At 41.1% G+C, this 11,677-nt stretch overlaps 1 protein-coding gene across 1 annotated transcript; it reads left to right on the plus strand.

Moving 5' to 3' along the window:
- Positions 1 to 3,399: 3,399 nt before the first annotated feature.
- LOC113134905 (echinoderm microtubule-associated protein-like 1) lies at positions 3,400 to 10,240 on the plus strand. Its single transcript, XM_026314495.1, has 4 exons — positions 3,400 to 3,643; positions 7,251 to 7,478; positions 7,853 to 7,970; positions 10,135 to 10,240. Exons 1-4 carry the CDS (start codon positions 3,637 to 3,639, stop codon positions 10,238 to 10,240), a joined length of 459 nt encoding a protein of 152 aa, XP_026170280.1. The 5' UTR covers positions 3,400 to 3,636.
- Positions 10,241 to 11,677: the final 1,437 nt, after the last annotated feature.

An 11,677-nucleotide genomic window follows, 5' to 3' on the forward strand; every position in this document is an offset into this window, starting at 1 on the left:
TTCATTATTTAATCACATTCGGATTAGGTTGTTGTCATTCATTTTCTTTGCAGCTCCTCCTGCATTTTCCATTTTTCCATTTTTCCTCATTGCCATTGTTGTGTTTTGTTTATTTGTTTGTTTTTTGGAGTGTTTTCAGTCCTGACCACTGTGTTTTGGGGTTATATTTGGTGATGAGAGGCTGAACTGTAGCAGGCTGATATCAAGCTGAGTTCTAGATTTGAATACATGGTTATCTCTGCTGATCACCTAGCAGTTTCATTTGCCTGTCTTCTCCCTCCTGGAGCCTCACATCGATGCATCTTTCACATCCTGCTTTACAAGTACAAAGCGTTTACTGTGCTGCTGTGTCCAGGCCTGATCATATCTGTGCTTTTGTCAGCTGTGGTGGTGGATTCTTCAGCCCTTTCAAACAAAGTAGATGCAAGTTTTGTCCTAGCATAATCACAGTCAATCATTGAGATGATGCTGTTATCTGAGAGTGCAGTTTGCGGAAGTCCACAGACAGCCATACTGAGCAGCAGGTGGAGGCACAGTGAGGGGTCATGAGGGTCTGAGCTGAGCTCTGATGTTTGTCATCAAAGATGTGACATGTGCCTTTCACCATTGGGAGCTCCATGGCTTTGTGATTTCAGTCAAACTCTGCTGCACAGGCTCTAGCCACAGGCTTCATGGGAGCTGAGCTCATGTGATAGAGAAAGGTAGAAATAAAAACATGAAGCGATTAATGTCAGCCACAGGTTAGCAGGAGAGGTTGTTGAGTGACAGCTGGTCCTGCTGCTATGTCTGCCCTTCTCTAAAATTTATAAAATACCAGAATTTCCACTTAAATTACAGTTGGACACGGTGCAGGAGAGAGAGACTGATGCTCATTCAGTTAGTCTAATTTTTATTACGTATCTGATTCTCATATTACAGTAAAAGGGGAAGAAACGCATGTTTCATCTACACTGATCCTCTCATTTCCACCACCCAGACATCAGAGGTCAGACTGTCTGGAACTGGATGGGATTCAGCATCTATTCAGCATGACCCCTTCCCTTAACATTACTGTGTGCCATTAAGGCTCAGCAGACTTTAGACTTTCCATCTGACCAAAAACAGCTATTTAAACACACTTTCAGTCGGATAAGGGGGCACTAACCTGTGAAATTGCTGTACTGTCCATTACAACATCTTCATGCAGGGACACGTGCCACAGTATTTTCAGCCATTTCAAGTTGTGACCTATAGGGATCCATGTTTGAAAAGTGCAGCTAGAAGCGCTACAACAAAACCAAACCATGTTCACTTAAAACCATGCAGAGGCAGAACAACAATTTACATCAAATCTTCTCATGCAAAAACAAGAAACATGTGACCTGTGATAAGTGCTGAAGATGAAGCTGAAAATAGGCCTGCATGAGGTGTGAATAAGACCTGAGACTATGAAGATGTCTGGAGAGAAACAGATGTTTCACTGCTGTGCTGCAGTTGATGCAGGTAGACACTGGAGAATAATAGAAAATAATAGGAGCTGTCTTGTCTGGTAAGTTAATGCTGGAAGACTGGAAGAACTGTTGGTCTGAGCAGCACAGCATCTGCTAAGTGAGTGACCATCAACCACTTTCTTTGACTTGTGTCTGTCCATCTGCCTCCATTTGTTCCTGTTCCCTCATTCTCCCTCTGCCATCTGTCCTCTCGCTGTAACCAGAGCTCGTCAGTGTTCAACAGACCTGTTCTCCTCGGCCACATGGTCAGATATTGAGCCAAACACACGCACACACAAGTACACACACTGTAGTTTTAATAGTTTTAAAGCACTCGGGTGCAGGTTAGATATTCTGTGTCAGTCTGTATAATGCTGAAAACCTACATGGCTTTATTTAATGATTCTGCAGAGATAAACTACAGGCAGCATTAAACAAGGATTTATTCACCCCACTTCAAGTATAATTACCAAGTATATTTGCACCTCCCTCAAAAAGTAACCTGAATCAGAATTTGCTGTTGCCCTTGTTTTGTATAAAGTTTTATATATGATTGCCTAACGTCAGCACAGAAACACGTAAGAGGTTTTTATCATATTAACGTGCTAAATATGTATGTCCTGTCATTGCCCGCACATTAAACTTCAGTATACTGTATTCTTCTCAGACCTGTTGGTTCAGGAGGTTTAGCTGTTGTTGCATCCATCTTTCTCTGTGCAGTTTTCTTTTTTATGCTTACATTTCATTCTGCCACCAGCAGAGTGTGGAGATGATTTCCCCATAATGTTCATACCCAGAATTACTGGGTTCTTTCTTTTTTTTTTTTGTCTTTTTTTTGCAGAACAATATTCTGAATTCAGCTAAGAATAGTTTACTTAAAGATCTAACTATGATAGGATGCAGCCTGAAATACACAGATTACCACAGTTTAGAGTGGCGTCAGGACCATGTTTAGTGGGGAGAGAGATGGTGTGTAGTAGTAGATACATGTAGTGTGGAGTACAGTATGTTCTTTCAAGACAGTAGATAGAAATGTAATGACTGAAGCAGAGTGGGCAGTGGAGCTGTCGATCATGGTACACAGCACTGCTCCACAGCCCTGTGATTTGGGTGCAGTGGATGAAAAAGCTTCATGTATCTGACTGTGCTTCAGCTTTCTGTTGCAGACTGATGAAAACCTTGTGTTTATAAGAAAGAGTGTTTTAAGTGCATCCACTGGTTCGTTCCTGCTGAAGATATAAAATCTTTTTAAAAAAAGGGTCATTAATATAGTTTCATCTTTGAGCACCTGGAGACTGTTGATTTTAGCAAATGTTACTTTGGTTGGGGACTTGAAGATTTGCACTTTTATCCTTTTCAAACAGGAAAACCAATCTGATAGGAGTAAACAGGTTTCTACATTTTCACAATGCACTGTATAAAAGTATTTTGGCAGTCATGACAGTCATTTTATACATGTTGAATTTTACTAACATGCAGTTGTATAGTAAGGGCATGTGGATCATGTGTGCTTCAGCACTTCAGTGTATTTATGAGTGTGTGTGTGTGTGTGTGTGTGTGTGTGTGTGTGTGTGTGTGTGTGTGTGTGTGTGTGTGTGTGTGTGTGTGTGTGTGTGTGTGTGTCATTGATCCAGAACTCTGACTCTGCAGCATCTCTTCCTGGTGGTGCCTGGCTGTACAGATGTCGGTGCTGGTGCAGTGTGTGTGTGTGTGTGTGTGTGTGGCCCTGAGCCAGGCTCCACCTTCTGCTCCCTCTGTCTGTATCTAACAAGACAGGAGGAGGAGGGATGGAAGTGATGGAGGGGAGGAGAAAAAGAGGAGGGAAAAACGAGGAAGGGGTTGATGGAGGGAGGAAGAGGGAGTGGTCCAGGAAATGAGGGAAAGAGGAGAAAGTGGAGGTGGGAGGAGGGAGAGGTTCAGTAAGAGAGAATGGGAGATGAGAGTTTGTCTGTCTGTCTGTGTGTGTGTGTGTGTGAGACAGAGACTGAGTGAAACAGCACTGATTGCAGACGGGAAGGGGAGGGAATCAAGAGTCCACAAAGCCTCTGGGGCAGGAAGAGTAAGAGCAAGTGGACAACTTGTCTGACTGACTGGCTGACTGTTTACTCTGTGGACTGTCTCACTGGGTGATTGACAGGAGGAGTGACCAGGCGCTCAGCGTGACACAATGGCAGGTAGGCGAGACGAGCTCCACCTTCATCAGCATTTCACCGCACCATGAATATTTCAGCAGCCTTCAGTTTTCTTATTGCCCTGCACCAACCTCCCACTATCCATCTCACTCTCTCTCTCTCTACAGCAGCTTCGCACACAGCACACCCCCCTGCATTTCATCATTCTTTCAGTCTGCCCTCCCTCTAACCTGCTCTCCTCCAGCCATCTCACTCTTTTGTCCACTGACCTTCTCCTTCTCTTGTCATTTTGCTCCTGAGAGCAGCCATGTGTCTGTAACATCTTCAGCTGGTTGTTAAGCAACACTTTACACTGATGTCTCTCTGGCCCGGGATGGAAAGGGAAGTTAGCTTCTAATGCAAACAGTGTGTGTCTCGCCTGCTGGATATTAAATAGATGTGGCTTTAATAGGTGGAGTAGTGGAATACTGCTGAGGTGTAACCAGTGTTACTGTGTGCCTGTGTGTGTATGTGTGATAATTCAAGGGCAAGTTGAAAAGTAGCCAGCTTAGCAGCAGTTTTAAACTGGTGTCCTGAGAGTAGAGGAGCTGAAGGTGAAAGCAGGAGTAATGGAAACGAGGAAGGGGTTGATGGAGGGATCCCTCCTTCTCTCTTGCTCTTTCTCTACAGTTTACAAATAACATATTTGGCTAAGTGTTAAAAATGATATGTAGACTAATTAAATGTGCATTTATATTTTGAACTTTGTGTTTATCTTTTATTTATCTACTCAATCCTACAATTCACCAGGCTCCGAGACAAATTTCAGCTCACAGACAATAAAGTTGTAAATCCTAACATCATTTTACTTCACTCTAATGACCACATGACCAAAATTGTTTTTACTGAATGATGATAGCTATTTAACAATACTAAATTACATTTTCAACATACAGTGTATAATAAATGTTTTATTCGAAATGTGTTGCTAATATGCTAAAATCCAAACATTTAAGAGGTTTTAACATGCAAAACTATCTAACTTTAGGCTTTTATCATCCTAATGTTGGGATTTTAGCATAAAATCAAGATTTCATTCTTTAGACAGTTGACCCTTAAATCCTACTTACTTTGATAACTGCTGATCCAGTGAAGAGCTGAGATAATCTCAACTTTAAAAATGTCCTGAAACAGCCACCATACAGAAGATAAACCCTGATTATTTAGATAGCAACATAAATAGAATAACAAAAGATTAATGCATATCACAGACACAGACATTAGGCAATCTTTATATACTGTTTCTCCTGTCTCCTCATTTCTCTGTTTGTTCAGTACAATATAGTTAATGGTCACAGCAGTTTAAATAAACAAGATTATTGCTGTAGTCAGTTAAAAATTAATCACTCTTCTCTCTTTCTCTCTGCTCCCGTCTCTTTCTGTCACTACTGAATCTCTCCCCTGTTCCTCCCACCTACACTCTGTCCTCTTCTACTTCAGTTCATGACTTTCTTTTTCTTTTTCTTTCTTTCTTTCTTTCTTTCTTTCTTTCTTTCTTATGATCTGTACCCATTGCATGTGTTTTATCACCTCGTCTGTATTCTGTTTTACTAAAGAGATGATTTTCAAAACATAAGTAATGTAAAAAACAAGTTGGATTAATCTTGAATCACTATAGTTGCCATTGATGCTTTCACTGCATCATCACTTTGATTAGCAAATGGAGTAATGTAGGTAACAGAATAGTGAGAAGAGATTTGCGGGAGTGTTTATGTATGTAATATCCTTATGTAGGAGTTTTCATTTTCAAATGGGTCCTCGGCTCTGAAACAGCATTTAGACCACAGTGAAGACTAATGTAAGGTTTTTAGGAGCTGGCAGCTTTTTATAAAGGAGAGATGCAAGGCAGCCTACCCTTTCAACTGTAATGGAAACTACCAGGATCAAATGATCAAGATAAAGTATAAACAGCAGAAATATATCATTAGAATAAAATGCTTTTTCTTCCTAAAGAGCTGAAGGCTGTGGTCAGATCATCAGCCTGACTGATTTCTGATATTCAGAAAAAAAAAAGATCTAATTCCTGTATCATATAATTTCATCAAGAAGTTGTAGAAACTAAAGGGAACTGTTGAGGAAGACCTGACACAATCTCACATTATGCTGTTGGTCTATTGGAACATGCAAATCGCCGCTGAGTTTCATTTCTGTATGTAAATCTGAAGCTTGATTTTCCTCAGGACACCTGTTTATCTCAAATGACCCCTGAGATGTGATACAGTGACAGTAAGAGTACCCCCTGTTTTGCCCAGCTTAGCTTGCAGTGCTGAATAGATGCATGCTGGATTGTATTGTAGTGGCTCGTGTGACCAAATGTAATATTAGCACTAGTCACTGCTACTGTAGCTATTTTATAAAAAATACACAGCACGTTTTTCAGTATTAAAATTGGGCGCTTTAAAATCAATAATAATGTGAAGAGGGACATTTAATAAAAGGACTATACATTTATAAGCAACAGTATACCTGCATCAGGTTGTAATCTGTTAATGTGCACCATAGATGAATAATCTGCACTTGACTGATAATCTGGCCGGCTTCCAGTGACATCATTGTGGGAGGATGGTGGACGATTAGGCTGGAAAGAGTTCAAGATGAGAGAAATAAGGACAGGGCACTGAGGGAGCATCAGAACCAGTTCATTTGCAGCAGTACAAGTCAATAGAAAAACAATGCAATTAAAAAATGCACACTTTTTTTTTTTTTACTAACAAACAAATGTATAGCAATTTAGAAATGTAAAAAAACTACTGTGTTAAACTGTAACTACAGTTTTACATTCACTGTTTCTGTTTCATTGTGTTTCCAAAGACACTGTGTGTCCTTAAAGTTTAGCACATATGGTGTGTTAGATGTGGTGTATGGTGTGTAAACATTTACTAAATATCTTTTTTTAAAAATGTGCATCATTTAACATATTTACATCAGATAGCTGTATTTTCCTCACAGGAGCATTACTGCCCCCTGCAGACTGCAGAATTGGCAGTGCAAACAAAAGAAATTATACAAACAAAATAGGGACCTGCCAATCAAAACATTTGTACTTATTTCAACATGGCTTTTAAAAACTCCACTAGGTACCTTTAATTCTTGCCCCATAATATAACAAACAAAACAAAGCTGTTGTTGCTCTGTTCGTGACTGTCTCCATCTGTCTTTCTGTTCTGTTCTCTCTCTCCACTCCCACACTGTCCATACAAAGCAAACACAACCTGGTATTTGGTGTCCCCTTTTCTTTCTCTCTTTCTCACACACACAGTCTAAATTATTAAAGCCACTGAAGTTTTCTGTGTGCTTTTATACCCACTAGAAACTCAAAACCACTGGTTGACAGAGTAGTAGCAGCAGCTAGTTAGCATAGTTAGCAGCAGTGCAGCTATCCATAACACTCACACACAAACAGCTGTTGGTGTTTACTGTATAAACAAATAAACATGATAAAGTATAGCAGTTACAAATTAGGAATGTTGCACACTGATGCTAAGTTGTAGTGGTCACATTCAGAAGTAAAAATCTTTGTGTATAAAATCAGTGTCACCAACTTAAAGACTCCAAACTCTAAACTGAACTCTGAACTTAGTTTTGCTCTCCTGCCTGACTTCCTGTGCAGACGACACAGTGTCAGCTAGCAGCAACATGGATATGGAGGACCGTGTCTCCCATCTTGAGCAGAGGCTGCAGCTACAGGAGGATGAAATCCAGCTGCTGAAGGCGGCTCTGGCCGATGCCCTGCGACGGCTTGGATACTGTGAGGAGCAGAGCCTGGGGATTCAACCAGGAGTCCATGCAGCTGGGAGGAGACCACTGGCCACCACAGCATCAGCAGCACCTACCAAGGGTAAGTAAGGTAACATTCAAAAACAGAGACAGAGTCCTGAATTAAACAGAGTCAGAGTCCTGAATTTTCACATCAGTTATCATCTTGCTGTACTTTATGTGGTTATTTTCGAGGTTAAATGCATGGCTATCATTCATGGATGGCATGTCCTGTGACTCTTAATCAGACCTTTATTGGAGCAGTAGCGATTCAGTGGTAACACAATTGTCTTTCCATGTATAGAATTTAGGAAGTGTCACTGCATAGCGGCAACACTGTCTCACATACAGCATGTATGTCTTTTAATTCATGTTTGATTCCAGGATATCCATCAACTGTGAAATTCTTGACATCCTCTCCTGATTTCGCTTATGATGTTGATTTTTGCTTTGCAGTGCGTCAGCTCCTGCAAGCTCTCCCCTCAAGGCCTCTGAGCAACGGCTACATCCAACAGAAACGCCTCCTCTCCTCCCCGTCATCTCCAAAGAAAGAGGTGCTGCAGTCCATTAAGAGGTATATTTAAGATTAAACTCTGCTAAAGACAAAGCTATGTGCACTCATTTCAAATCAATCTTGCATTAAATGTCAGATGTGATGGCTAATGGGATAAGCTAGTAAAAACAGACACTTTTTGTTTTTTTGATTTCCACACCACATTTATCTTTGCACATACAGTGGGTACGGAAAGTATTCAGACCCCTTTAAATTTTTCACTCTTTGTGTCATTGCAGCCATTTGCCAAAATCAAAAAAGTTCATTTTATTTCTCATTAATGTACACTCAGCACCCCATCTTGACAGAAAAAACAGAAATGTAGAAATTTTTGCAAATTTATTAAAAAAGAAAAACTGAAATATCACATGGTCATAAGTATTCAGACCCTTTGCAGTGACTCATATTTAACTCACATGCTGTCCATTTCTTCTGATCCTCCTTGAGATGGTTCTGCTCCTTCATTGGAGTCCAGCTGTGTTTAATTAAACTGATTGGACTTGATTAGGAAAGGCACACACCTGTCTATATAAGACCTTACAGCTCACAGTGCATGTCAGAGCAAATGAGAATCATGAGGTCGAAGGAACTGCCCAAGGAGCTCAGAGACAGAATTGTGGCAAGGCACAGATCTGGCCAAGGTTACAAAAGAATTTCTGCAGCACTCAAGGTTCCTAAGAGCACAGTGGCCTCCATAATCCTCAAATGGAAAAAGTTTGGGACGACCAGAACTCTTCCTAGACCTGGCCGTCCAGCCAAACTGAGCAATCGTGGGAGAAGAGCCTTGGTGAGAGAGGTAAAGAAGAACCCAAAGATCACTGTGGCTGAGCTCCAGAGATGCAGTAGGGAGATGGGAGAAAGTTCCACAAAGTCAACTATCACTGCAGCCCTCCACCAGTCGGGGCTTTATGGCAGAGTGGCCCGACGGAAGCCTCTCCTCAGTGCAAGACACATGAAAGCCCGCATAGAGTTTGCCAAAAAACACATGAAGGACTCCCAGACTATGAGAAATGAGATTCTCTGGTCTGATGAGACCAAGATTGAACCTTTTGGCGTCAATTCTAAGCGGTATGTGTGGAGAAAACCAGGCACTGCTCATCACCTGCCCAATACAATCCCTACAGTGAAACATGGTGGTGGGAGCATCATGTTGTGGGGGTGTTTTTCAGCTGCAGGGACAGGACGACTGGTTGCAATTGAAGGAAAAATGAATGCGGCCAACTACAGAGATATCCTGGAAGAAAACCTCTTCCAGAGTGCTCAGGACCTCAGACTGGGCCGAAGGTTCACCTTTCAACAGGACAATGACCCTAAGCACACAGCTAAAATAACAAAGGAGTGGCTTCGGAACAACTCTGTGACCGTTCTTGACTGGCCCAGCCAGAGCCCTGACCTAAACCCAATTGAGCATCTCTGGAGAGACCTGAAAATGGCTGTCCACCAACGTTCACCATCCAACCTGACAGAACTGGAGAGGATCTGCAAGGAAGAATGGCAGAGGATCCCCAAATCCAGGTGTGAAAAACTTGTTGCATCATTCCCAAGAAGACTCATGGCTGTACTAGCTCAAAAGGGTGCTTCTACTCAATACTGAGCACAGGGTCTGAATACTTATGACCATGTGATATTTCAGTTTTTCTTTTTTAATAAATTTGCAAAAATTTCTACATTTGTTTTTTTTCTGTCAAGATGGGGTGCTGAGTGTACATTAATGAGAAATAAAATGAACTTTTTTGATTTTGGCAAATGGCTGCAATGACACGAAGAGTGAAAAATTTAAAGGGGTCTGAATACTTTCTGTACCCACTGTATGTGTCTGCACCAAGGAGCCTGAAATCTGATGGTTGATTTCAGTAATTGTACTTTTACATGATGAAAAGCAGACAGGCAACATCACCCAGAACCTTTTACCAGCCATATGAAAGCAGTGCTGTGGTTTTTAGCTTTGGCTTTTGGCTTCGGTCTTTTTGACAATGTTTTTTATGCATAATTTCAGTTTTTGTTTTACCATACACATTCTTTCAAACCTTATTTATTCCTCATTCCGAGTTTCATTGATGTGGCCCTGATCTAACCAGGAATTGTATTTTAGAGTAGTAGCCTTGGGCATGAGATGTTAGTAAGGATAATGATAAGCTTCAAATGTCAGAACATACTGATGAATGCTCTTGCTCCTCTCCTTCAGGAAGAGTATGTCCACAGAGCGCCTCACTCTGGTCAAGCGAGAGATGGCAGCAGAGAGTCGGAGTCGAACCACATCCTCCAGCAGCTCCTCTGGTGGAAAAAGGTAACAGCTTTCTCCTGTTCTCCTCTTGTATAAAATGACAGAGAAACATTACACTTATATGAAAACAAAGTTCAAACTCCTCAGAGTCCGTGAGTGCATGCTGTGGGTCAGCAGAGTTGTGTACTCAAGCAGTTTTTGTCTTTTCCTTTCCACTGGGTCACTTTTGCTTGTTTTTAATGAACTGTCTTATCTCTCTTCTGCCTGTCTACAAACAGACTAGTGCTGTTTGATGCTCTATCAAACTGCACAATGTGGGGCACCTGCTTTCTTCCAAGTGCATGCTGGGATAGTCGCCAGCCGTGCTGATAAGCAGGTGTTGAGAATGGATAGATATTAAACATACTGTTACTGAACCCCACAATTAGCTGTAGAAATGTCTGTGCTCAGTGTATAATTTATTTTAAATGGAAGCATCCTGTGATTTTCAGGTATTAACTTATCACCAACCAACTTCTGGTTTCTACAAAAGGTTTTTGACTTTTTCTCTGTAAAGTAATTGAATGAACATTATTTGCTGCGTCTTAATTGCAAATGTAGGACACAACAACATTAAAGTAGTAGCCTTATGTTGAATCCTCCAACATAATAACTAGCTTTTACAGTTTAGGTCATGATAAATGTTCCATGTTGAGGCAGATATTTACCTTTTCAAACAACAACAAAAGGTTTATAACATTTAGTTTTATTATTACCAGCCATCAAAAATGTTGCTCAAGATGAACTTTGTAGGAGCTGCATGAAAGCGTAAAACACACTCGGGATGTTTGAGAGGTTTTAATTATTCCGACTACGTGAGGGGAGAAAAGAAACAGGTCAGAAATGGATTCTGCACCTCATCATTATTAGTGTCGCCTGATGTGCCTTGTCATCACATGTGGTTGTTGTACCTCCGCGCTCAGCACTTCTGTTATCCTGCAGTAAATCAAACGTACACGTCACATCACGTCACCATGAATTATGTTTTCCAGTTAACAAGTTGCTGGTCTTTGCAAAGCCACAGCTGTGATCTTGCCGTGCAGTGAAACATCCATGTGTCACAGCCATGTGAACTCAAATGGGTCAGTTATCATCTGTAAATGAAAGCAGAGGAAGTTTAACAAAGATTAAAGTACACACACCTTGTCTATTATCCTTTTTCTCATTATCCACCTCTTTGTCTTATTGCATGCTGTCTTTCTTCTAAATTCATTTTTTTTCTTATTTTGTATTATTCTCTCTCATGAAACCTCTTTCATGCCCCTTGTTTTTTTTAATCTTATCTCTTTCTTTCATTTCTCTTCTTTTTCTTTGCTCTCACCCCGTCCTGTCCTGCTTGCGGCTCAGATATACAGCAGTTCTTGGTAAAAGTGGGGTGTGGTTACCGGGCAGAGGGGGTGGGGTCTTCATGTTCAGGAAGCATGTTCTGATTGGATGACAGGGCCTCCTCAGTCAGAGCTAAAAG

This window comes from Mastacembelus armatus, chromosome 13 (assembly GCF_900324485.2).
Source record: "Mastacembelus armatus chromosome 13, fMasArm1.2, whole genome shotgun sequence".
NCBI lineage: Eukaryota > Metazoa > Chordata > Actinopteri > Synbranchiformes > Mastacembelidae > Mastacembelus > Mastacembelus armatus.

Excerpts from the sequence above, each read along its gene's own strand:
- LOC113134905 (XM_026314495.1), top strand. Across the intron at positions 7,479-7,852 it reads ATCAGCAGCACCTACCAAGG|TGCGTCAGCTCCTGCAAGCT; the intron begins GTAAGTAAGGTA and ends TTTGCTTTGCAG. Across the intron at positions 7,971-10,134 it reads GTGCTGCAGTCCATTAAGAG|GAAGAGTATGTCCACAGAGC; the intron begins GTATATTTAAGA and ends CCTCTCCTTCAG.